This window comes from Oreochromis niloticus, linkage group LG6 (genome assembly GCF_001858045.2).
Source record: "Oreochromis niloticus isolate F11D_XX linkage group LG6, O_niloticus_UMD_NMBU, whole genome shotgun sequence".
NCBI lineage: Eukaryota > Metazoa > Chordata > Actinopteri > Cichliformes > Cichlidae > Oreochromis > Oreochromis niloticus.
Window position 1 is genome coordinate 38,692,732 of NC_031971.2, and position 27,249 is coordinate 38,719,980.

Genomic DNA, 27,249 nt, shown 5'->3' on the forward strand with positions numbered 1-27,249 from the left:
TTTGGACTAAGCCCGTGCTTTTATGGGTCAGAGTTAGTTCCAGTCTGAATTCTAGGTATTTATGATATTTTTTCCTCTCGTTTTTTAAAAAGTGTTTCTTTGACGGACAGCTTGTGAGGAGACACAGCAGCAGGGATATTTGGTCATGACCGTCTCCGTTTAACTCTGCGATGGAGTCAAGTATGAGAGTTATTGTCCTTCTCGTTGGTGAGTTTACAGCAGCTGCATTTCACTGTGACGGAGATAAGATGTGATGCTCACAGAGACTAACTGTAGTTTTATTATTTACTTCCAGTGTGCAGCACTTTGCGTTTAAAGTGTTTTATCATTTTCAATTCAGTTTTATTTATATAGCGCCAAATTCTCTTATAAATAAAGATGATCTACAGATTAACACGTACACGGGCTGCGTCCGTGAAACAGGTCAAAGTAGAAACACAGTAGAAACGAGCGGCCTCGTGAACACTGACCGACACTAAGTGATTTCTATTGAAAGCAGCTTCACAGAGCGACATCTCTGCGTCGTTGGTCAGAGCACCGACGAGCTGCAAGTGTTTAACCTGCAGGTTTGTGTCCCCCAGTTTATTTGTTATTAACCAACAAAATACAGATTTAAAAATGCAACGTGCTGTTTGTCACATACAGATTTATGTATTTAGTTCTTCCATTTTTATTCATTTCATGACACATTTAACATCTTTAACAGAAAAAGTTCTCACATTGTCTTCCTGTAGTCTTTACTCTCTCACAGTAAGCTAGTCCACTGATACTTGGACTGATTATTGGTTTCACTTATATCCAAGTCATATTTATACACTCATGTGGGACTGTGTGCACTTGTTGGTATTTTAAATATCTGTCAGCTGGAGGATTATTGAAGGATATTTGGCTGTTAATGAACAACAGAGGACCAAGAACAGAACCCTGAGGAACACCACTTTATAATCAGTGAAACTTTATTTTTACAGTAGCTTTCATGCAGTTTGGTGCAGCAAATAATTTGCAGATAACTGAAAAAAACATAGAAACAAATTTTTAAACATGTAATAGTTCTTTGGTTCGTCCTGTGCTTCCATGAGTTCCCTCCAGCTGCTCTGGCTTCCTGCCACAGTCCATAAACAAACAGCAGTGAGATTAACTGGTGATCGTACAGGATAAAGCGCTGCAGAGGTCTCAGTAAGAATAGAAAACATATGAATATGAGAACGTTACAAACACAAATTCATCACATTTATGATAAATAACGTGTTTGGTCTAAAACTCGATCAATAAGGTGATTAGTTGTTACACAATCAAAGCGTGTTTTTGTTTTTAAGTCAAATGTATTTCTATTTCACTTTTTAAGACAAGAATCTATTACAAAGTCTTTACAGGGAATTTAAAATGACATCAGACTGAAACAACATACCAGACAAGAACATTATCTGTCTAAATCAATGAGTTTTCATCTATTTTTTAAAAGAAGCCACAGAGTCAATGGTGCGTAGAGGGGGAGGTAAACTGTTCCACAGTTTTGGTGCTAAGGTTTAGAAACTACGATCTCCCTTTGTTTTGAATCGAGTCCTTGGAATCACCATCAGTGGATCTGAGGATCCAGTTTGGAGAATAAGGGCGACGAAGCTCGATGATATAAGACGGAGTCTCTCCTCATGAAGCCATAAAAAGTAAAAGAAGAACCGATTCAAAAACATGCACAGCATCGTTCATTTTAAAGCTTCAGATGAAACGACTGGAGTCCGAATCAAAGCTGTGACCTAGAATAATATGAACCTTTAGTTTAGTTCACAGTTTGGACTCTTTTTATTTGATTCTTCTTTATTCTTAATAAAACATCAGGAATAAGAACGATTCAGAATAAAGTCTCAGAGAAGCAAACGATGCTCAAATAGAAAATAAAAGTTAACTTATCAAACAAAAATTAAAATGTGATTAAAAATATACTGAACTTACTTCTCCCCCCATAAAAAAATGGATCATCCTGGAATTTACCACGTTTTGCTAAAGACACTGGTGGGATATAACTTTAATGCACAGCTCACAGTTATCACAGTTTTAAAATGTGAAACTTCCTCGAGCTGGTTGTGCTGACAGATTTGACCTGTATAGTTTTATTTTATTTTAGCTGCTTTTGCATGTGCATGATATCTTTTTAATTTTTTATTTTTCTAAAATCTACTTCTTCTTCATTTGACTAAATTAGGGTTTGTCCACATTTATTGTTACTCTTATTTCACTATAATAAACTCATATTACAGCCCTATAATCCAAATACATTTATGTGTACCTCAGACATCAAATTTACTCTGTATGTTGAAATGTAAACTAAAAGAGCAGCTAGAAGCGAACAGCTGCTGTCCTCAGCTCACAGACAGGAAACATGAGCCCGTCCAGCGTTTACAGACGTGTTGCTGCCATCAGATTAAAAATGAGCTCTCTCAGTTTAAACATGTGAAATGTTTTCTATCTTCTATTGTGAATAAAATATGGCTTCATGAGATTTGAACATTATTTGACACCAACGACCTTTTTGCAGCTGTAAATGTTTAGTTTGTCACAACCAGATCAAAAAGTAAGAACTTGTTGTGATTTGTGTAAAATGTGTGAGGCTGAGTTCCTGCTGTCACTGATGCAGCTCACATGTATCAGCCTCACCCTCCTCGTGCTTCATGCTGCCTGGATTTAATCCTCACTTACTTTCTGTGGCTCTTTGTAAGATCTCTGATCACTTTCATTAAAGTTCTCACTGACTGTTGGATCTCTTCATATTTTACAGTGATGAGATTTTCTGCTTCTGAGGAAGTGAAGAAGAACCTGACGGGCACTGTGGGAGGAAACATCACTCTACCTGCACCTGTGCTGGAGAAAGGATATCTGTTATATGGAAGAACGATTATTGCTGATGTGATTAAGGGAGAATTTCAAGTATTTGTGGAAAAGTACAAGAACCGACTTCAGTGGGACAGAAACTCTGGACTCTTTACACTCACAGAGCTGCAGAGGAACGACTCAGGGATTTATACTGTCGACTCTAAAACAGGAAAAGTTTTCACATCATCATATAAGCTGACAGTGTACGGTAAGTCTGATATTTATTCTGGTATGTATATTTTTGTGTAACAGCTTCATATGTGACCTCAGTCTGTATGTTCCTCATTAGTTTGGTCGTATCATCCCTTCAGAATAAAAACAGCTTTTTGTTCTTATAATCCCACAAATGTCAGGTGTGAAAGGAAGAATCAGCTCTGACTTCAGTGTTTTCACCAACATTACTGATCTGTACAAAGTGATGGCAGAGTTCACACTGGACCTGATGTTTGTTTTTAGTTTTGTTGTTGTTGTTAATGAGAACGAGACTTTAACAAACAGCCGTCTTTGAACTGTCTTCTTTAGTACACTGGCAGCTAGCAGCCGCCCCTCCCTGAGCCTGGTTCTGCTTCAGGTTTCTTCCTGTTAAAATGAATTTTTTTCTTCCCACTGTTGCCAAAGGCTTTCTCACAGGGGCTCGTTTGACTGTTGAGGTTTTCTCTGTATTACTGTCTTTACCCTACAAAATAAAGCACCTTGGTCTCTGTTCAGATACACGTGTGCTTCAGAGTTTGAATGTTGTACATGGTTTGTTGTCCACAGGGACGTCTCAGTGTGACAAATTCAAGCAATTAGTCTGAAGTTCAATGATGACATCATTATGATGATGTAATAATGAGCCCAACTGATGGGTCCTAATAGGAAAGTGCAGATGGACCTCTCAGTAATGAATGAGTACCTTTCAGTGTATCGCTGTTTTGTTTCCTCCACCCTCATCCTCCTGCTGCTCATTTCTAATGGCCTCCATCTCAGCAGCATCGTTGTACCAGAGCCTGACCTCAGCCTGCAGCTGATTTTACAAAAATTAACAAAAACAGTAAAAGAATACTTTCTAATGTGATTTATTGTCTGACTGATTTTTGTTCTCCATCAATTTCGTCCCCAGACTCTGTACCGACTCCTGCAGTGAAGAAAGTGAGTGTGAGCTCTGAGAGCTGCTCCTTACTGTGTTTAGTGGACAGAGAGACCAAACTGCTGTGGTTTAAAGACGAGCAGAGACTGAACCAGAGCAGCTCTGCGCTCTCTCTGCCTCTCACTGTGCACAAACAGGACTTCAGCTCCTCTTACAGATGTGTGGCTGCAAACCCTGCAGACGAGAAAACTCTTCCTGTCCATGTGAGAACGACCTGTGGAGACACCAACAACGACACCAACAGCTCGACTGAACCAAGAAACTGTGAGATTATTTCTAACTGTCATTTTTAAACATGTTGTTCACTGTGTTTGCTGACATTTGATTTCCTGTTTGACAGATAACATCCTCATTATAATCTTCTGTGTCCTGTTCGTTGTGATCATCATACTTGCTGCTTTTGTCATCAAGTCAAAGTATCTTCACAAAGTATCAAGGTAAGCATTTGTGTCTTTTTCTTTTTTATTATGGGTATTTATCTTTTTACATTTGTCTTTGGATCTCAGAGTACTATTCTCTGTTTCTTTATGTCAAACTACACCTGTACACATGTTCAGCACAAATAGTTTCATCTGTTCAGCTGGTCATACCTGCTTCATATAGTTCATAAAGGTTATTGGCAGACAAGTGAACAGTAAATTGTTACAAGCAGATCAAACTCATTGACAGTATAATCCAGTAAGTTCTTCCTCTGGAATCAGTAGTTCCAGGCAGATCAGACACTTCTGGTTTTCCAAAGAAGAAACAGTAACAGTCTCATCTGTTACTTTACTCCAACTACTCTGTTTCTTACTTCTTGTATTTTCCCCTTTCAGGAAGAAAAAAAGTACGAAAACTGTTAACAACAATCTGAATATAGTATCAGCACATGATGCTCAGACTCTGGTGATGATGTTGGGTGAACAACAAATCAGGTCATCAGTCAGTTTCTACGCCTGTCGTGTTATTAAGTCTGGAGCTGATATTGTTTTACCTGACAAATGATCGTGGATCCTTTAGAGGAGAAAACCTAATACTGATGTCATTCAAGCATAATTTCTGGAAGAGATTAATGTTTGAACAGCAGCTATTGTGGTGCTAAAATATTATAAAGATATTATGGTGACATTTTATACACTGCTGTTAGCTCTGCAGCATCGATTCATGGTGGAAATGTTTGTTTTTAAAGGAAATGACAAAAATCAGGCTGCAGAGGAAAGTTAATAAAAATCATTCTTTATAACTCATAGTTATGATCAAATTTTTATACATTTTTTAAATACATATTATTGCTGCTGAGGAAAAACATACAAGCATAGGTGTTCATGTCTGCTGCTGTTTTTTTGTGTTTGCTCAAACTCGCTCAGTTTTGGGCCTTTTGATTGATTTGAATCTGAACGTTTACGTACGAGACCAAAACCTGATGTAATCCCAGACGTGTTACTGTGGCCTGAAAATCAAAGAGCATCAGTTTTACTCACTGAGGAAACACTCAGTTTGAATCAACACAGTGGAGTCCTGCAACAGCTACTGAACTTCCTCTGCAGCACATGCGGGACCAGCAGCTCAGTTTTATCTCTGCTGCCAAAAGGACTGATCGAGAAAATCTTTATCATCCCACATGAACAATCACTGCATTCAGTTTAGATTCAACCCTCTGAGCTCCTCCTTTAGAATAGTTTTCACCTTTGAACTGATTTATTTTGTAATATTCTTTTAATTTTATTGAGCCCAGTGTTTTCATATTTTGCCTCCTATAAAACACGAATTTCCTGACTTCTGGTATAAATTAAGTTCTTCTTGTTTCTGGTTCTTTTTTTATTTTAATCTGTGTCACATCTGGAGTTTGATTTTTGCCCGTGTTCAAATCTTTCTGCACTTTGAAACTCAGATATCTGTTTGGGATGAATTGTAGGAATCTTGTTGAAACTGTCTGAAAGCTCAGTGGTTGATCAATATGTTTACTTTCACAATGTAATGAGTTTACTTTTATGTGAAGTTTAAATTGAGACTGACAGCAAAGGTACCTGAGGAGCATCACATAAACCAAGTTTTCTTTCAGTATGTGAAATCTGACCTTTTGTTGGAACTTTGTTGCCTAAATACTTGTTTTTATTCTTACAGATCAAACTGTGTTGGGTTCATGTGAAACCTGTATTCTATTATTGTGAGGTCTTTGCTTGATAATACCTGACACTGTAAAGCAGAGGCCACTGTTGTTGTGATTCAGAGTTATATAAATCAAACTGATATGATCAGTATCTTCCTGTGACTTCTCTTAATGAAAAGCTTCTGCTTCACAGTAAACAGGAGAAGTGTTTCCCACCCCTACAGCTACCAGACTGCTGCGTTACACAGTCAGGTTAGCAGAGTATATTCAGCTTTAAGTTCGAAGTTTCAGTGTCATAAAAGTGGCTTTCCTTATCTGACTGGTAACTTGTGTTGAACATATAAGCTTTTATTCTTAAATGGAGCTCCTTAGCCAGAGTCCAGAGAGACAGAAGGCCAGACAGTCCTAATCCTTAAGGATGCCCAGAAGGGACCGGTCCCATCCAACTATCGGCCAATAAGCTTCCACAGTACCACATGGAAGCTCCTGTTGGGCATTATAGTTCTAAGATGAGCTGGCAATATACAAGAGTGGGGCACAGAAAGGTATATGCAGGAATACCAGAGGAGCAAAACTGATAAAGATAGAGTTGCTCGAGACTGCAAGACTTCAGATGAACCAGTTTCTGTCTGAGTGTGTTGCTGGGTTTGAAGTACACTGGGATGTCGTGCTTGGAGAAAACTCTCCTGAGTTTTTCTGATACACCGGCTACTGATTCATCCCAAAGACAAAACTCCAAAACACAAACTGAACAACGTGGTGTATGCTGTACAGTGCAGCGAGGAATGCTCAGACCTCTACATCGGAGAGACCAAACAGCCACTTCACAAGTGCAACAACATAGAAGAGCCACCTCCACAGGACAAGACATCTATAATCCAGTTTTGAGTTCCCTCTCCAGACGCCTTAACACTCACATTCTGGGCCATCTGACCTCAGGAAATCACATGATAGGGTGGGGCCAGATTTCACAATGAGCTCACCCGAAACCCTGGCTGATTGTGACCCACACCCGTTTGCACACCTTGGCTCATGTGATTAGGTAGAGCATCATCAGGGGGTCCTTTTGTCCCTCTCGGTGGGTTTAAATCTGGGACTCTCCACCATTTGACCCTAGAACTGAAGAAGCTTCTCGGATGAGAGGTGAAACGTCTTCAAGCCACTCAAAGAAGTCCAGACGCTTTTCTTTCCAAGTTCTTTAGACTACGATGACCTGGATGACTGAGAACCTTTACAGACATAAAAGGACAATGCAGTTTGAAAATGAAAAGTTTAATATCACAAGTTGTGGATTATTTGTTTGCCCAGCTGGTAACATCTGGTGGACAAAGGTTGTTTCTCCGTCTCTTCTTTATTTTATTTTTTTACTTTTTAATTCATTTGCTGTTATAAATGCTGATACTGATCTTTCTGTAGCTTTATCAGCAAACAGTTAAAACCAGAAAATATATCAGCCTCATATTTCAGGCTCTACTGTTATATTTATAAAGTTTCTCATATCTGAAACCAGGAAAGAAGCCTTGATCATGAAAACGCAGGAGAATCTGATGGATTCGTGATGGTGCTGTTTAACACTCTGAATATGAGTCAAGAATAAAAATAAAGAATTCAAACATGAACATTTGATATAAGATCCTGTTTTAGGAGAAAATAAAACAGAGATTTGCCACTAGTGGGGAAACTTTAGGCCCATTGGGTGATTAGGTGAATGAGGCATGTTGTATAGAGCGCTTTGAGTACTACGTGAGAGTAGAAAAGTGCTATATAAGAATCAGTCTATTTACCACAGCTTTGCACATAAAGAGCAAAGCTGTGGCTCCTCAGAGGTTCGACACCTTCTCTTCTATAAGGTTTGCAGCGCTGCAGAGTCACACTCCACTGATGCATGAGAGTCAAAGTTCATACCTGAAGCCTGCACAGAGCTGGTGAAGCAAACCGAGAAGAGGAGCAGGAGAGGAAATAACACTTGATAGCAGATGAAGTTAGAAAGACTGTGTGAGATTTTAACTGTGAGATTTTAACCTTCGGCTCGTTATCAGGCATCAACTGGCTGCTGAGTCAGTAACCTCACATCATGCTGCTTTTAGAAACAGCCTGTACACACACACTGGGTACATAAATAAAGATACTTATTTTTACCTTTTTAACTCATGAATTTAACACTTTGCTAAAAAGTTATTCACGCTGTTGATTAGTGTTAGCATCGGTTCAGCGTTGCTGCTGTATTATAGGTAATTATAAGAGGAAGCTCAGTTTAATTAAAAGCAGAGGGGAACTTAGAACTTCTCCTTTTATGAACGTCATAACATCTACCACATCTGCCAGATGTTACATGGAGGTGAACACAGTTTTTTCTGTACTCTGGTTCTTTGTTTTTGCGACGGCTGTGAGAGTTTTAGAGTTTGCTTCAGGCCTCGACGTGTCTGTGCTCGCTCAGCATATGCAAGAGTCAAACGCTCATCTAGAGTCAGCCAAGCACACAGCACAGGTATGTTTGTGAGTCTGAAGGTCATGTAAGGGTTGTGTATCTCTCCTTTGTGCAGCCAAGCACCTGAAGTGTTTCTATGACCACCAGCGTCACCTGCCTGATGGAGGATGTGATGCAAACAGAGTTACTATGGAGACATTTGTTTCCCATGAACATGAATCTGTGTGGATTCATTCTGGTTTCACTGAGACTCGTTTTATATACACATGAATAACATACACATGTCCTTGGAACACCTTTCTCTGCTCGTTCAACTTCAGTTTTTATCAAGAAATTTGTATTTAACAGTTTGTGCTGACTGGTACAAACCTTACAGAGTCTTTGTGTGTTATTGTTTCCATGTGCTTTCATTTCCTGGCATCAGTTCAAATCTATAGCTCCAGGCAGCAGCAGCTGTCTTCTCATGGAGATTTCTAAACTAAAGACTCCACAGGATTGTAGAGAGAGCTGTGATGGTCAGAAAAGCCAGCAATTTTAGGTCTAATTTGAAAGAATGGATTGCATGATCAGTGTATGATTTACGCATAAATCATTGTTTTCAGGTTTAAGCTTAACTGATTAAAGTAAACTGAATCCCTTTTAGAAGATAAAATGCCTGTGTTCATGAGAAGCTGAGTACCACACTTAAGGGGAAACTGTGGGACAGCAGGCAGAATGAAACACAGGCTTTTGTGAAAGAAGGAAAAATGTTAGAATTGAAACTGTTTGATTTCTTTTACTAGAATAAGCAGTTATAATCATTTTTCATACACACATTGCAATTGTGCTCATAGGCGTTGTCACTCAGTCTTGTGAAGGTCATAAGCTTCGTTCAGCGTGACTGTCTGGGCCGATATATTGTAGGAAAAGACTTAAGAGTGCGGAGGGGTAAATGCCATCTATACAGCCAATCACGCCTGGGAACCCTGAAAATAAATGTAAAATTTAAGTAGTAGTTCAAGTATCACCACATCATGAATTAAGTTTTGTTCATCCTGATACCTGCAATTTTGTGGAATCCCTCTTTGATAAATCTTGTGGGTCTATGACCGGGGAACACCACAAACGAGTACAGGAGACGTTTCAGTGCAACTGTAACATTCCTGACTGCCCGACAGACGGTAGCCTTGGAAACGTGCTCAGCGTCACCAATATTATACAGAAAGCTCCCGTTTGCAAAAAAACGAAGTGCAATACAAATAATATGTACAGAACGGAGAGAATGTCCGCGATGTGTCACATGAGCAATATAAGGCCTGAGGATGTTATTCAAATAAATTATCGATTGTGCTGAAAAACGGTAACGTTCACACAGAAAATCATCAGGAAATGATAAAATGTCCAAACGCGCTCTAATCACTCTCTCCCGGCGGAGAGCTCTGCGGAGAATTTGGGCTTCAACATCTACTGGCTCTTCAAGTAAGGGGCACGCCATGTCTGACACTTCCTACAGTCAGGTTTCCGACAAAGAGGCGGAGAAAGTCAGGGTTGAAGTAAACCTGCTAGGGGGCAGGTTAGCTTCACGGAGTGTGTCGTCATAGTAACTCACTCAGAATTAATCTAAACTCGCTTTGTGAAACCGAAAACCCAGAGTTTTCGTTAACTCAGGGTATACTTACTCAGAGTTTGCACTAAACCGGCTTTCTGAAACAGGGCCCAGGACTGTTTCATCCAAGTGATCTGCATGTCAGAAAAAGGTGGAAACAGGTACAGTACATGGCAGAGTTGTTCTGGAAGAGATGGCTTTCGGAGTACCTACCTCTGATGCAAGAAAGGCAAAAATGGATGAAGACTAAAAGATGCCTTATACCTGGAGATGTTGTTTTAATTGCAGACGCTACAGCTCCAAGAGGATCGTGGATGATGGCGAAAGTCTTAAATGTAAACCAGGATGCAAAAGGCTTGGTGCGTTCTGTGAGACTACAGACAAAGACTAGTGTTTTGGAAAGGCCAGTGACAAAACTTATTTTGCTACTGGAAGCCTCATCGTGAAGAAAACCCTCAACAAAGATTAAGGACCTGTTTAAGGGAATAGCTCCTCCTTTTGGGACTTTAAAGTAATTGTGATTGTATGCACAATTAGGGGCCGGAGTGTTGGAGCTATTTGTTCTTTATTTTTATTATTTTGAAATTAAAGTTTGTTGTTAGTTTATTTATATTTTGGGGTTTATTTACAAGTTTATTTGTTGGTTAATATTTTGTTTCAATGTTTTGTTTGTTTGTTGTTATTTTGTTAAATTAGTTAGTAAGAGCTGTAGGGCCATTTTTTTTCTATAAATAAAGAGACTGGCATAGGACCAGCATGCATTGGGGTGGGCCTATGTTTGTTTGTTTTTTACCAGAGCAGGAGAAGCAGCAGGAAGGATTCTTGTTATTGCTTGCCAAACTGGATAAATAAACCGTAAAAACGCAACTTTCAAGTTTGGACAATGGACTTCTTTTGCCTGCGTACGAAATATTACCTCAGTGCAGCAGTGGCTTGTGGACTTTAAATTGTGGGACGTTAGTTTTGTCAAAGGTAAAGGAATTGCCACTACAGACAGGAACACCCTAATGCTGTTACAGGAACAGCAGTATCTATTTCATCTCTTCCACTTTACTCTGTTATCTGACATCAAACTTTGCTCAGCATGTGGGTCCTTCCTTCTGCCCTGCAGACTAGTGTTACCTGTTGCTTGTCAGGTGATACTCCCATAAATCTACCCTGGATGCTTCCATTGGTCCAGAGCCGTCCTCTGGTTCTCCAGCAGCAGCAGTGGATCAACATCATCTGGAACTTCTCTTACAAAAAAAAGACTTTTTTCCAATCGAGAAATGTGTAATAACCAGTGTTGGGAAGGTTACTTTTAAAATGTATTCCACTACAGATTACAGATTACATGCCCCAAAATGTATTTTGTAACGTATTCCGTTACGTAACTCAATGAGAGTAACGTATTCTGAATACTTTGGATTACTCAGTATATTATCAAGCTTTTAACAACTACATGAATGTCCTATTGCTGTGTGATTTATTACTTTTACTGAAGGTTACTCGCCATACCAACACCAACTAGATGTTTAAATCTTAATATAAATGAGTAACAGTAGGTGGACATTAGGTAAAGCTGCACTTTTTGCAGCGATCTCGTATAGAAAACTATTCCGCGCGTATATAAAACAGGTCCGCGGCTCCGAACCGTAGTAAAGGGACCTCTGGCTAATACGGTGGGTTCATGTTGGGCTCGTAGCCGAAAACTAGCTTTGCTTTGTTGTCTGGGTCAACTTTGCTAGCGAGAGACAGAGAGAGGCGTTGAAAGGCTGCTCCAACGGAACTTATTGTTTTGGAGGAAAACACGAACACAGTGTACAGTTGAGTCTTAATAGCTTACTTACAACTGGGCTCGTCAGGCACTCTTCTTGGCTGCAGTGGTTATTGTTATATTTACATGCTTCATACATGCTGTGCCTGTAACACTCTGCCTATGTCCTTCATATTAAATCATTTTTTGAATAATAATTTTTAAAAATATTTCTTCACGTCATTTTGCAGCCACAAGTAGAGGTGACATGGGCCGTGAGACTGAGACACAGACATTAGAGGCTCTTAATGCGTGTTTTGTTTGTGTTTCCACCGGCGTGGAATTACCAAAAATAGAGAGGGCATAGCCGAACATACGTAACATGAAGATACCGCCGTGGAATCCCTTTATTTCAACAAAGTAACTGTATTCTAAATACCACCTTTTTAAACGGTAACTGTAACAGAATACAGTTACTCATATTTTGTATTTTAAATACGTAACGGCGGTACATGTACTCCATTACTTCCCAACACTGGTAATAACCATGTTGAACATTACAAGGACACTCAGCAGCACCATCTACTCCTTAAACAGGTCCAGCCAGGTCCGGTCAAAGCAGCTCTGGAGCCGTCTTCTCAACAGTCAACAACATAGTCCAGCCAACTCTCTGCACCTCATGTGTACTCGCCAGCTTACTGTAATACTGCTGAATACTGAAATATCTGACCTCAATCAGAAATCCATCCATCTGTCAATCAGACCCTCTTTTCTGCTGACTCAGTTAAAGCCAGCTTACACCTCACCTCTGGTATCTGTTCGTCTCTCAGCTATAATAACTGCACTCCTGCACAATCCAGTGATTCAGTCGCTTTCGTCCTGCGTCCAGTTTTCCCTTTGTGTTTAAAATCCTGGAGGAAACGGCTTCTGAGGTTCATGCTCACCTCTCTGCCAATAACCTTCATGAACAATAACATGTGGTTTCCACCTCCTCCATAGCACAGAAACAGGCTGGTAAATGTCCACACCCAGTTCATTCTCTGAACTCCCACCCAAAGATCTGACCTGGGGTCTGTTCTGTTTGTCATTTATGTACTTCTTACTGGTCATGTCCTCTTATTGTTATTATTGTTATTATTATTGTTATTATTGTTATTATTATTATTGTTATTGTTGTTGTTGTTGTTAAGTGTTCCTATGCAAAGGCACACTTAATTAATTTTGGTGGTTATTAATCAATTAATTAATTAATATTAATGAATATTTGGTAGTTTTATACGTTTTAAGCTTTGGTTTCTGTCCTGTTCTGGAGCTAAACGTGACCACTGATATGTTCAACAACATTTATTAGTTTATAATGTCCTAATCAATAATACACCTGTCCCTGTGTGATGTCAGTTTAACTTTAGTAATGTCTGACAGCTAAAATATTTTTTTCTTCTGCCCACATATTAGAATAGAATAGAATTCAACTTTATTGTCATTGCACATGTCACAGGTACAGGGCAACGAAATGCCCTGAGATATAATATTCTGAGATATTAAGTAATTAACATGTAACTAGGTAGCAGTGTACATGGTTCTGGTCAGCGACCCTTAACGCCCCTCTGGTCGCCCTCTACATCACACTGGAGGGGGGGGCAGCGGCTTTCCCCTTAAAGTCTTCAAACAGCTGATATCCAGGGGAAGACTCACAGGGTGAAGCATGAGTTGCTGTGGGTGTCATGAGTGACACACTAATGAGGAATGCACAGAAACCAGAGCCAGAAACAACTCCTCTGAATTATTTATCAACAGCTGCTCACAGACAGGGAGAGGCCGAGTTTATTCTCAAAACACTGCAGAACCAATGATCTGTAAGGCTGCAGATACCAGGCTGTAAATGTCCTTATTTCTACTGGATATTCTAACATGCTGCTCTGCAGACTTTACCTGTCCTGTCAGATCATGTTTCACCTGGAAAACTGAGAACAGGAAGTGTGGAGTTTGTTTTCAGCTACTTTATTATATCCACACTCCTCTCAGCTGCCATCAGTGTTACAGGTCAGGAGCTGATGGCAGGAGCCACAGTCGATGGGATAATTTTACCGACGAGGACAGGATGTGATGTACAGGCTCTCCCGGTTCACGGGGAATGTTTTGAACAATTTTCTTTGTTTTAATGTTTTTCACCATTTCAGCACACATGCAGACATGATGTCTGGCTCCAGATGTGAGAGTCAGTTAATGATTATGTGAAAGTTGGGCTGTAACTGTTCATGTATTATTTTTTATGACTCTAATAGCTGATCTGTCTCAGTGACATATGTTTGTTTGTTTTTTAATCACGTATAAAAAAGTGTAAAACTGAGTCTGAGTGAAAACAATAAGGTCGGAGAACATTTCCTTCAGATTAATGTTACAGTGTGCAAATCCATCACTCCGACGAACCAAAGCTATGAGAGGCAGCGACGTTTCTGCAGGTTAAACACTGTGAAATGTGTGTTTACAGGGAGCACACGTGACAGCGCTACAAATATACAGCAAGGCAATCAGAGAAGATGGAGACAAGTAACTAGCAAAATAACAGTTATAATAGAACTGAAAGAAAAACAGGAAGGTGAGAATGTAAATATTAAACTAATAATCAACCTTTGAATATTTAATAAGAAACAGGAGAGAAACACTTTCTGTGACAGCTTCATAGAGAAGCATGAAAACACAGCAAGGCAGCCAGAATAAGCACCTCCTCCTGCTCTTTCTTTGTCTGTTGCAGGGTTATTAACTTTCAATAATGTACCACACCCTACACAATTCCCTCTACAACCCACCCACAGACCCGTCATTATCGTGTGGAGGGCCTCTGGGGGCTTCACAGACCTGCACACTCACATTCAAACTGTTATAAATCACATCTGTTTGTCACGCAGCTGAAAAGAAACTCTGACATCACAAACACTTGTTATGCTTTTATTTAAACCGAACCTCTGCGCAGAGGGAGATCCTGCAATTGTAACCAGCAGATCTGAGGGGCAGCCCCTCCCTCAGTCCTACACATATATACATTCAGCCTCACCCTTTGGGGGAGGTTCCGCATGAGCTTTGAAACATGCTATAAAACTGTGGGGATTCCCTTATATGGCAACAACAGCAACTAATGGCCAGAGTGGTGTGTGTCGCGGTTTTTGATAGGGGCGACATGGGCAGTTGCCCAGGGCGACATCGTGCTGGGGGCGGCATCATGGTATCGGCAAAAACATTTAAACCCAGGCCCCAAACAGGCTAGGAGCACCCCTGTGTGGGGGTGTCTGTGTGGTACCAGTCTGTGCTGATACTTGAGTGAGTGTGTGTGTGTGTGTGTGTGTGTGTGTGTGTGTGTGTGTGTGCTACATAAACATGTGCAGAGTGGATGCTGGGTGCATGATCAGTAATGACAAAAAACACTCATGTAACCAACATCTTACTGAAACATTGTATCCTCATGACTTACATCTACTTTTACTCTATTCTGTGCACACCTGTCCACCCCCAGCTGTGGCTTCCTATTTCCTTTATGACAGGCAGACCCCCACTGTCAATAAATCCCTCTCTCTCTACAATTACACACACCCAGGCATACAGCTAAACCAACATAAAACACACACACACACACACACACACACAAATTCTGCTGCACCCTATCATCTAAACAAACTTGAGCACATTTTATTCTAGTCATTGTTTTCTTGTTCACAGATTCAAACCCGCAGCCTTTTGAATCAGCTTCCTGTGCATCTCTTACTAAAATGTACTCACATAAAATCTGTTAAACAGTCTTTTCTTTGCTTCTATTCATTTTTCTGGTGTAAAACTTGTCACCAGTGAGACGCTTCTGCCCCCTGGTGGTGCTGTGTGGTCATTGCATTGATGTGCTCTCTCTTTACATTTACTTCATAATAAACTGTTGTGATTTAGTGAATTTAATTGAAGAATGTATTTAAAAAAATAAAACACCACAGAGCTTCATTGACTGTGATCACTAAGATGAGTGGGCATGTTCATTAACATTGACAGCAGCTGTGCTCCAAACGTCACTAACTGCAGGAAATAAGCAGCTCTGCACTGTGTGAACCGTTAGCTCTTTGCTATGGTCATTTTGATCTGCTCCACGTGGAGCTGAGGATGTGTGTGGATGTTTCCTGTTTTAGGTTTGGAAGTCAAAAAGTAGGAAGAGTTCAGAAACACTCACAAAGCTTCTGTTATTTATTTCATGTATTTGCAGCAACAGTCAGGAAGATGAGAATAAATGACATCAAATCTAAAAGTAATTTGTGAACAGCTCGTCAGTGACCACACGGGGGCGCCCTGTGAGCTGACGGAGGCAGTGATGAGCTCTGTGAGCTGCTGGAGTTTGAACTGTGGACAAAAGTGTGAAATTAAAGGTGTGAATTAAAAGCAGAGAAATAAATCAGAGCTCAGTGAAGCTTTCAGTCCTCAGAGCAGCAGTGAGGCTCGTCCTGGAGATCTACATGCAGTCACATCACAAATAAACCTTTAAAGGAATATTGATCAGAATCAAATGTGATTCAGTCTCTGCTCCTTTCTTCCAAGCCCAGCTGCTCCTCCTCACACACAGACCTGGTCCTACTAGTCCCAGACCTACTACCAGGCCTTCAGAGTCCATGAAGGTAAACCATGAAGAGGAGACGTGAAGGTTCACCTCAGATTCTTCCAAAGTCCGTCTTCTCACCTGGTACAGGCGAGTTTCCTTCCCTCACCTCCTCTCCCCTCATCCTTGACCCTCCCTCTGAGGATGCAAACAGAGGAGGCGAGGAAGAGATGCGAGGAGAGAGGACTCAAGGCAGCAGGTAGGTGACAGAGAGAAAAGTCTTTGCTTTGTTGCATCATTTGAATGATTTGACAGGTAAACATGACGTACAGCTGCGTCCTCTGTCCATTGTCTGGATACAGTCTTTTACGATCAGTGTCAGAGGAGCAGGTCAGAGGTCATGATGACGTAGGTGAAAACTCTTCTGTGGCACATTCACACTGTAAAAATACACTTTAGTCATAACCAATCCAAATCATCAATACCAAAGGAAAACTTCTTTCCAGAGTCCAGCTTTCCTCGGATGTTGCAGCCAGTCACACCTCTCTCATGTGACGAGCACCAGTTTATAAGACACTGCTGTCAGACTGGAGCCATCACTGGTTCCTGATACAGCCGCTAAAATCCCACCCTGGAGAAGGAAAAACACGGGAATGAGCAACGCAGTGAAACATGGAAGTGGGAGACAGCTTCTTCTCCTGGTGGAGAGCAGCCAGAGGGAGAATGTGATCTGTGTGGAAGTTCATGTTCCAGCAGAAGAACTGTGACTCCAACACACTCCTGACTTTAGTGTTTCATGTGTTTGTCGTGTGTCTGCATGTAGTCAGCTTCCACTGAGCTGCATGAACATGAGCTCTGAGCTGACGGTGTGAGCAGGTACCCACCTGTCTGCTGTCACCTGTGTCAGTATAAAGGACCACTTCATCCACAGGAGCTGTGGAAACACAAAGTTCATGGAAACTTCAGGTTAGACATGTGACACCTACTCTGTCCACGTCTTCATCATACTCTGCAGTGTCAGGAGTAACTAGTTACTACTGTAATCAGTTACAGTTGGTGAATGTGTGGAGCTGAGTAAATGTAGAAAACAGCTTTGTGTGTCTCTTGTTTCAGCTGTTTAAAGACAGCCGGCTCATCACAGCTGTATCAGCTGGAACACATGTGACAGGAAATGACCTCCAAGTAGCAGACAGGTGACACTCACCTGGCAGCTGTAGAATTATAGGAATTATTTTAGGGTTACTGTTCATAACCATCATCTTTATCATTGCATTAATTATCATTTCATCCAAGCATTTATTGAAGTGCTGGCATTAGGTTATAATTTGTATTACAGGGGTTATCATAATCAAATATTAACAGGTTTATTACAGGTTGAATCTATAATTTAAAGGTTTTCGAATGTTTTATATTCTTACACATAGTCTTCAGTGGGGGAGAAGCTGATTGCAGGCTGACAGGAAACGGTGTGCTTTTGCAGAAGTGAAACCGAAAGCAGAGCGAGTGCAAGCCAAAGAGCCAAAGAGTTATTATGCATTTATCTTTGATTTAAGCTTTTAGTAGAGGCTTTTGATCAAAACATTAATTCAGTAGAGTACACATATATAGTCTTGGTTCGGACATACACGTAACCACATGCACACTTAGTTAGAGGAATCACTGATAGGGGAAAGTTCAAGTTGCTTAAGTTGAGGTCAACTAAGGTTCAGAAAAGCAGATGCAAACTCTGCACGCACAGACAGACAAATAGTGAGAGGTCATGACACGTACGCAGTACACAGCATGCACGCGCCCTCGCACGTGTACGCACAGACACACATACACACACACACTGTTAGGGTGTAGGTGAAAGTTGACTGATGAAGCAGTAGATGCACGATGCGAGAGCTGAGCTGGCTTACGGGAAACCACCGGGGAGAAGATGGAAGCCAGTGTACTTTTTAATTGTGCCTTAAGTTGTCAAATAGAACATTTGTGGTTTTGAAGCTGATGTATGTGATGACGCAATGAGGGGGCGTCACTAAATATACTCTGATGCATATAAAACTGTATTTTGATGTTAGGAGGATGAGATTGTGGGGCTGTCTGCTTACGGAGTCCGCTCATTCTCCCACGCGTGTCATTTCATTAAAATCATCGTCTTTACCCTTTGGACCAGTGTGGTTACTTGCATTCCTCCTGTGTTTCCTTCCCTATATTTTTGAACCTTAACATTTGGGGGCTTCGTCCGAGGGGGGAAGTGAGACAGGACGGAGAAAGGTCCGAGGCGTCAGGCGCTCAGGCATTGGTCAGTGGTCTAAGTGAGTGACAAGCTGGCATATAACAAAAGGTAGGCACCACCTGTTGATCTTATGAACCAAAGTGTGTCAAATTGGGCTGTGTAAATTGAAAGTCTACTCACTGAAATTACTGGTAGATGTCTGCTTTGATTTTGGTGAAAAGTTGAAGGTTGAAGTAATGATAATGATAAGGAAGTATAAGTGACAGTACTGAGTAATGAGAATAAAGGAATGAAAAGAGAATTAAAGCAGAACTTTTAGAATGATAGGGAATTTGGTCATTGTGTGGGTTCAAGTCCCATTGGTTATGCAACCCTTAAGAACTTTCTCGGAGGTGACGCTCCCTGCTGGATAGAGAAATTTATCCTTCACCTAGCGATGACTAGGGATAGTTTCGGGCAACATCCGAAGAGGACTGGGGAATCTCTAAAACTGTTGAGGGTTGTCCTTAATCTTAATCCTGTTTTGGGTGTAGATTGTTGTTTCAAATTATTCTAAAATTACTTGAGGACGAGGAGTCTGGGACCCTTAAGAAGCGCATTTTCTCCTTGGTAACGCTTGCGCCTGGGCAGGACGCTGACCCTTGACCTACCGCTGAGTAGGGATAGTACCGTCGACAGCGGGGGAGAGGTTGGGAAACTCCGAAATTGCTAGGGGATCGATCGAATCCCCTATCTGCGCTTTTTTGGCTACGATAAATTTGGTTAGGGCCTTAGCAATCGGGCCACCGTCAGGGACGGAATACTGGCTAAAATTGGTCGCAAAAAAGTCAGGGACTTTTATCGGTTGGACCGTTATGGGTAAATTTGTCGAAATTTATAGGATTTAAGAGGCCTAAAAAAATCTGTGCAGTTGTAATTAATAAGACGTCTGTAATATAAAATATGAGATCTATGAGTAGGATCAGTCTCTGTGTCAGTAATGCACAGCCGGATGTGCACGGATGGTGTGTAAATGCAAATGAGCAGTAGTGACGCGCAGAGAGGGTGGTTTCAGTTTTCGAGAGGACTGAGCTTTTTGCTAAATGCCTGTATATAAGAGGTTGGTTTTGCTTATTATGAGAGTGTAAATACAGTTTGAATATATTAGTGTGGATGTATAGTAAATGACTGAATATGGATAGATGTATATTTCGTGAGCCATAAATGCTGGTGTGTTTTGTCTTCAGTTATGTGTGTGTGGGGAGAAGCTGTGAGGACGATGAGAGGTTTCAGTTTTCTTTTTCTTTTTTCTTTTGACTTGCTCTTTCTGATCATGGAAGGCATGTCCAAAATATTCGTATGAAAGCGTATTTTGTGTGATTTTAACTGTGTGAATGCTGTCAGTATTTGATTTGAGTGACTCTGCATGATTTGTCTGAGTGAGTGGAAAATGGAAGTTTGAGAGAGAAAAGGCAGTGTGTGTGAGACGATTACTGAATGACTAAAGAGGTTAGAACTTTTAAAGGTGTGTATGGAATAAAGGAGTGTGAAATATATTTCTTGTGTGATGAAAAGTAGGATGTGCTAAAGTTTGAAAGTGCTTTTAATTTAAGAAACGCATGAGTGAGGTTATGATGTGTGGAAGAGCTCTATTTAAATGTGTGTGAGTGAAAGGAAGGTGTATTGTTTTTAGACCAAGACTTAGTAAAACTAAAGAGGGTTTGTAGACTGTAAATATGAAAAAAAAAAAAAAACAAGTGTTTGATTAATCTGTAGGAACAGGAAAGAGAAATAGGAAATACTGTGCTGCTGTGTGTGAGAGGAAGGTGTGTGTGTGACTGAGGATGTCAGGGGAGCACCCAGGGAAATAGACAGAGTTAAATTCTAAGAAGATGAAGCGAATGCATGTGTTAAGAAAAAGTAATAAAGTAATAAAATTATATTAATTACAGGGTTTAGAAAAGAGACAGACCGAGAGAAATAAATACAGGAATTAACAATTACATTAATGAATTGAAAATGCACGTACACAAACTGTTACATGTGAAATTATGGTTGGAAAGTTTAATAAAGAAAGCAGTTTACACTCCTTTAATTTCCAGAACCAGTGTGTCCCCTAGACCTGATAACACTCTTGCCCAGTTGGCCCCTGTAGTAGGCGGGCATGGAAGGCTGGACAGCCCATGACGGGTAAGATCCCACCTCGAAACCCTGGGACAACCTAAGGCAAGGCGCAGTCACGATTGCTCGAACCTAAGTCCCGGAGTGACCTTGGAGTCACTGGAGGAGACGGGATTTAACAGGTAAGGCCACTGGGCACAGACGAAGGGGAAATGTCATTCACAATGACCAGTGATGAGCCAAAGAGAGAAAATACACCCTGTCAAAAGGAGTTTGGAACACTGGAAAAGAAACATTTACAAGATCACAAAGATCATAAAGAAACATTTATAAGAATCACACATACAAACAGAAAATGCACTAACCTTACACAGACAAGCTCATGAAGATTAATGAACAGATAATGATTTAAAACCTGGCTAAGAACACAAACATACGTAATTAAATCAGCCTGCTAATTTCATGAGGGTTAAAATGGTGTGAATGTTGAAGAAAATACACTTAAAACACACTTGGATAAAATAGAGTTGTGGAATAACTCAAACGAAGCTGTATGACAAGGGAGTGAGTTATGGAAAAAAAAACAAAAAACAAAAGAGGAGTAATTACTTAGGAGTGCTCTTGCACTGATTTATCAAAGTAAGTGATTAGTATAGAAAGAAAATGAAAATAATTCAATAATGTGATAAGGTTTAAACATGTATTCCTTTTGTTAAGTTGGCTGTTGAGCTGTGGGTTTATGCAAATTAGCTGGAGTGAGTGAGTGACAAAGACACTTCCTGTGTGCGTGTGTGTCGGAGGCTTTCAGTTCAAGAGAGATCGGGGCTGATGAAGAGTATTTGGAGAAATATAATGGTAAAGTATCAGGATAGTTGATTACGGTGGTCAGGCCTGTTCAGAGGGGCAGATTTGGACAGGAAATTTATATTTTAAGGATGATATGTGGTTGAAATTGGTTTTTATCTTGTGCTGAATGAACACATGGTAAAGTGAGGAAGGGTGACATTGTGCAAACGGTCTTTGATCTTTTGACGAGGTTTTCGGTGTGTTGAACGGGTGAAATTTAAGATTGTTTCAGATTTTTGAGGCTGTTGTTTTATTTCAAGAGAGGGAGTTTGATTGGACCTGGATAGGTCTGAGAGGGGCCCAGAGAAAAAATTTTTTGTAGTAGTAAGTGCACTCAGGAAAAAACCTGTCAGGTGATTTTGTTTGGTACTTTGATGAGCTAATAATCAGCTCTCTTTTTTCATTTTTGTTCTAAGCAGGCCTGGAAGAGAGTGAACGGACGGCGTTGACAAAATTACCAAGTACGAAAATCAGGTGGGCTTTACAGAGTTATAATTGATTACAATCAGAGACTGATTGGCGGCAAGTCTCTGTCTAAAAATGGATTGATCGATTCAATCCAGTCAAAAGTATAGAGCGCGGAGGGCTGCAGATCAGCAAAAAATATCATGTGTGAATGCATGGGAGTGAATGTGAGTGATTGGACCAAGGGGGGAAATAAATAAAAGGTTGACAAACAGGAGAAGTGGAAGACTTAAATCTGGGGATGCTGATGTTCCTTTGAGTGAATTTCTGCTTTGTTGATTTGGGTTAGACCATGTTATTACATTATAGAATGCTAAATGCTAAAAGGGAAACATTGTTTGGTGTAACTTAAGTTACCATGAACTGAGGTGACACATGATTAATAACTGTTTTGTTTAAGTTTGTTTTTGTCATGACACAGACTGGATCATAGAGGGAGAGTATGAAATGTAAAGTACAGGTTTTGTTTCCAGGGAGTTCCAAGGATCCAGAGTTCGATGGAGCAACGAGTTGGAGAAGATTTGACATGATGATAAAATTGATTTTGTTCCTTAAACACAGGTTTTCAGGGCTGGGGCAAAATACCGGAGAGGACAATTGCTGAGCTGTTCTGAGAAATGATATGACTAACCTTTTTTCCCTTGTAATTTCCTAAGCTTGGGTGGAGCATTTTGAGTTTTTTGCCACATGAGATGTGTCAAAAAAAAGAGAGGGGTTTAAGATTTAAGATTTAATTTGTTTAATTTGAAAGGGGTTTTACTAGGATTTTATAATGATTGGGGTTGTTTGATAATTTAGAGATGGTAAAACTGAGGCAGAGATTGTTAATTCTAAAGAAAGGAGTAAAATGAACCGAATTCTGTTTAGAAGATAAATTGCTGGGGTTAATAAGAAGTTGTACACCAAACTTAAAGGGGAAATTGTGGGAATAAAGGATATGCTTTGGGGAAAATAGTGAAGATTTTATGAGTAGAAAATGTGGGATTTCTTTTTGATTTTTAGGATAAGTTGTAACAGTGACATGATGCTAGAATGTTGTTATAATGTAGGCTTTAGAAACAGATAGTAAATAGATTTATTTTTAGGGTAGAGGAGAGCTTTTTATGAGGATGTTAAAAGTGTTATGGACTCAAATGAATAATATTGGAGATTATATATGTAGAAATGATTTTTTCTTACACATTGCAATCGTGCTCATTAACAGAGTTGTGGTTCGGTCCAGTTGAAGGTCATAAGCTTCGATGAGCGTTATGTCTCAGTCGATATATTGTAGGGGACTTGGAGCAACAGAAGGATAAACAGCATTCACGCTTACAAACACATATGGTTTAAACATAGGTGAGGCCTAGGGCCTGAAATTCCTTTAGCTTTTAACTGAATTTGAGTTGGCCCAATAACAAAGGACAGAAAGAGGAACTGAATAGGAGTTTTGCTTGTAACTAAACTGAGTGACATATAAAATATTGAGATAACAGATGCAGCTCTAACTTAGTCCTCTTATATAAAAAGCAGTTACAGAATACAGAAATACAGAAAACAGAAGCAAAGGGAGAAAGCTTATATATGTTGGTTAAGTCTGATAAAGTTTAAGTTAGAAGGAGTCATTACATTAAAAGCAGCAAAATGAAATAAAATGATAGATTCAAACAGGTTATCACCCAGGAAATGGGAGTTCAAAATACAGTTAGAGTTCAGTTTTTAGCTATGATGAAGTTTATCTAGGAGCAATTAACTAGGTGCTTACACTTAGTGATTAAAGTGGTTGTTTTTCTTTGATCCTTTTAGTAGAATAAGCCCTTATAATGATTTTATGATGATTTTGCTTGTGAGAGGTGACTTTAGATGAAGGGTAGGCCCTTGCAGCAGTGACAGTTTTGTGTACAGGATGTTGATGATCAGATAAGGAAAAACAGGAAACGTATGACAGCCGTGCTGTAAGACTGTTAGAAAGCTGTAGATTGAGATGAGTGATGTTTAAGATTATATAGGAATAAAAGTCAAAAACCAAATACGAAATTAGGTTCATGTTTTGAGAACAATCGAGGAACAGAGTAACTTAGAGCATAGTAGGGAGAAAGTGTTTTGTTTCCTTTGCAGGTGGCCAGATTTCCACTAGAGTGGGACCCAGAAGAGGAGCAGAGACCACTTAAGCATGAAGTGTTCTCAAGTGGGAGCGGGCATTTTATAACTAAGACCACCTAGATGACATGAGGTTGTCTGATTTGTTAAGTCACAGGATGCCAAGAGAGGGTCAGAGCTAAGAACAGTGATCCTAATGTCCAGGATGTCTGGGATGGACAGGGGAGCAGCTGAATGGGCCAAGGAGTGACCCAACATAATGTATGGTGACCTCTTGTGGTCAAGAGGTCAAGAGAGGGAAGTGTAGAATTATAGGAATTATTTTAGGGTTACTGTTCATAACCATCATCTTTATCATTGCATTAATTATCATTTCATCCAAGCATTTATTGAAGTGCTGGCATTAGGTTATAATTTGTATTACAGGGGTTATCATAATCAAATATTAACAGGTTTATTACAGGTTGAATCTATAATTTAAAGGTTTTCGAATGTTTTATATTCTTACACATAGTCTTCAGTGGGGGAGAAGCTGATTGCAGGCTGACAGGAAACGGTGTGCTTTTGCAGAAGTGAAACCGAAAGCAGAGCGAGTGCAAGCCAAAGAGCCAAAGAGTTATTATGCATTTATCTTTGATTTAAGCTTTTAGTAGAGGCTTTTGATCAAAACATTAATTCAGTAGAGTACACATATATAGTCTTGGTTCGGACATACACGTAACCACATGCACACTTAGTTAGAGGAATCACTGATAGGGGAAAGTTCAAGTTGCTTAAGTTGAGGTCAACTAAGGTTCAGAAAAGCAGATGCAAACTCTGCACGCACAGACAGACAAATAGTGAGAGGTCATGACACGTACGCAGTACACAGCATGCACGCGCCCTCGCACGTGTACGCACAGACACACATACACACACACACTGTTAGGGTGTAGGTGAAAGTTGACTGATGAAGCAGTAGATGCACGATGCGAGAGCTGAGCTGGCTTACGGGAAACCACCGGGGAGAAGATGGAAGCCAGTGTACTTTTTAATTGTGCCTTAAGTTGTCAAATAGAACATTTGTGGTTTTGAAGCTGATGTATGTGATGACGCAATGAGGGGGCGTCACTAAATATACTCTGATGCATATAAAACTGTATTTTGATGTTAGGAGGATGAGATTGTGGGGCTGTCTGCTTACAGAGTCCGCTCATTCTCCCACGCGTGTCATTTCATTAAAATCATCGTCTTTACCCTTTGGACCAGTGTGGTTACTTGCATTCCTCCTGTGTTTCCTTCCCTATATTTTTGAACCTTAACACAGCACATTCACACTTTCAGCTTCAAATGATTTTTGGCTCATTTGTTGCGTCTGTCAGAACCAGGTGGACCTGAGCTTCAAACCTGAAACTTTCCTCAGAGTCAGTCCAGTGAAAATACTCGGATTACTTCTTACATTTGTAGTAACTAATAATCTGTCATGTCTTGGTGTTCTGCAGCGGTCTGCTCACAGCTGTTTCTGTGCTGTAGCACCGCTTTGGTTTGGTGGTTTGGTCATGGAGGGTTGTTGCTGCACTTCCTCCATAAACATGTTTCACACTTTGATCTTCACGTCTCAGAACAAGATTACAAATATGAAAAGAAATATTCCAGAACACAAACCCCTGCCTGCAGCTTGTAGGAGGTTAAACTTGTCTTGGACAGGATGCTTCCTCCTCATGATGAGGATGATGATGATGATGATGAGGGTAGCACTCAGGACACAGAAGATTATAATGAGGATGTTATCTGTCAAACAGGAAATCAGATGTCAGCAAACACAGTGAACAACATGTTTAAACATCACAGTTAGAAATAATCTCACAGTTTCTTGGTTCAGTCGAGCTGTTGGTGTCGTTGTTGGTGTCTCCACAGGTCGTATTCACATGGACAGGAAGAGTTTTCTCCTCTGCAGGGTTTGCAGCCACACATCTGTAAGAGGAGCTGAAGTCCTGTTTGTGCACAGTGAGAGGCAGAGAGAGCGCAGAGCTGCTCTGGTTCAGTCTCTGCTCGTCTTTAAACCACAGCAGTTTGGTCTCTCTGTCCACCAAACACAGTAAGGAGCAGCTCTCAGAGCTCACACTCACTTTCTTCACTGCAGGAGTCGGTACAGAGTCTGGGGACGAAAGTTGATGGAGAACAAAAGTTAACATCAGAAAAATGTTTTTAACTTTCTTCTTTTTGTTAGTGAACTTCATCAGGACAGCAGAGCTCTGGTTACTGCTGCTTTGATGCAGTCAGTGAACATTAATATGAAACTGTCTGTGAAGGTTCTCAGTCATCCAGGTCATCGTAGTCAAAGGAGCTTGCAAAGAAAAGCGTCTGGACTTCTTTAAGTTGCTTGAAGACGTTTCACCTCTCATCCGAGAAGCTTCTTCAGTTCTAAGGTCAAATGGCCAAGAGTCCCAGATTTAAACCCAGTGGGAGTATCCCCCCAAGGAGGGACAAAGGACCCCCTGGTGATCCTCTAATCACATGCGCCCAGGTGTGAAAGCGGGTGTGGGACCTAATCAGCCAGGGTTTCGGGTGAGCTCATTGTGAAACCTAGCCCCACCCTATCATGTGATTTCCTGAGGTCAGATGGCCCAGGATGTGAGTGGGCGTTAAGGCCTTTGGGGAGGGAACTCAAAACTGGATTATAGATGGCAGACAGTTGGTGTCGTAAACCACCGCCTCTGTTCAAAGATGGTCGCTCACAGTGGACATAGATGGCCTCTTTCACTCCTCTTTCAAACCATCTGTCCTCTCTGTCCAATATGTGAACATTGGCATCCTCGAAAGAGTGACCTTTATCCTTAAGATGCAGGTGGACTGCTGATAGAAGAGCAGTAGAAGAGCCAACATAGAAGAGCCACCTCCACAGGACAAGACTCAGCAGTCCACCTGCATCTTAAGGATAAAGGTCACTCTTTCGAGGATGCCAATGTTCACATATTGGACAGAGAGGACAGATGGTTTGAAAGAGGAGTGAAAGAGGCCATCTATGTCCACTGTGAGCGACCATCTTTGAACAGAGGTTGTGGTTTACGACACCAACTGTCTGCCATCTATAATCCAGTTTTGAGTTCCCTCCCCAGACGCCTTAACGCCCACTCACATCCTGGGCCATCTGACCT

At 40.6% G+C, this 27,249-nt stretch overlaps 2 protein-coding genes across 4 annotated transcripts in view; one reads left to right on the forward strand and one right to left on the reverse strand.

Annotated features, from left to right (window-relative positions):
• LOC106096819 (SLAM family member 7) lies at positions 1-16,472 on the forward strand. 2 transcript variants are annotated; one of them, XM_025908084.1, is made up of 5 exons: positions 1-207; positions 2,774-3,076; positions 3,971-4,261; positions 4,338-4,434; positions 16,404-16,472. In XM_025908084.1, exons 1-5 carry the CDS (start codon positions 171-173, stop codon positions 16,441-16,443), a joined length of 768 nt encoding a protein of 255 aa, XP_025763869.1. In that variant the 5' UTR covers positions 1-170; the 3' UTR covers positions 16,444-16,472. The 2 variants fall into 2 exon arrangements, with proteins under 2 accessions (XP_025763869.1, XP_025763868.1); XM_025908083.1 differs by lacking the exon at positions 16,404-16,472 and adding an exon at positions 4,813-5,448.
• Positions 16,043-27,249, reverse strand: part of LOC109202347 (SLAM family member 7) — a 14,977-nt gene continuing 3,770 nt past the window's right edge. For both annotated transcript variants that reach the window (XM_019359430.2, XM_019359429.2), the window contains exons 3-6: positions 25,959-26,249; positions 25,757-25,882; positions 17,286-17,335; positions 16,043-17,032 (exon numbers count right to left, since the gene is read on the reverse strand). In XM_019359430.2, the coding sequence (XP_019214975.1) occupies positions 16,949-17,032; positions 17,286-17,335; positions 25,757-25,882; positions 25,959-26,249 (551 nt within the window). In that variant the 3' untranslated portion in view covers positions 16,043-16,948. The remainder of the gene's footprint in view (positions 17,033-17,285; positions 17,336-25,756; positions 25,883-25,958; positions 26,250-27,249) is intronic.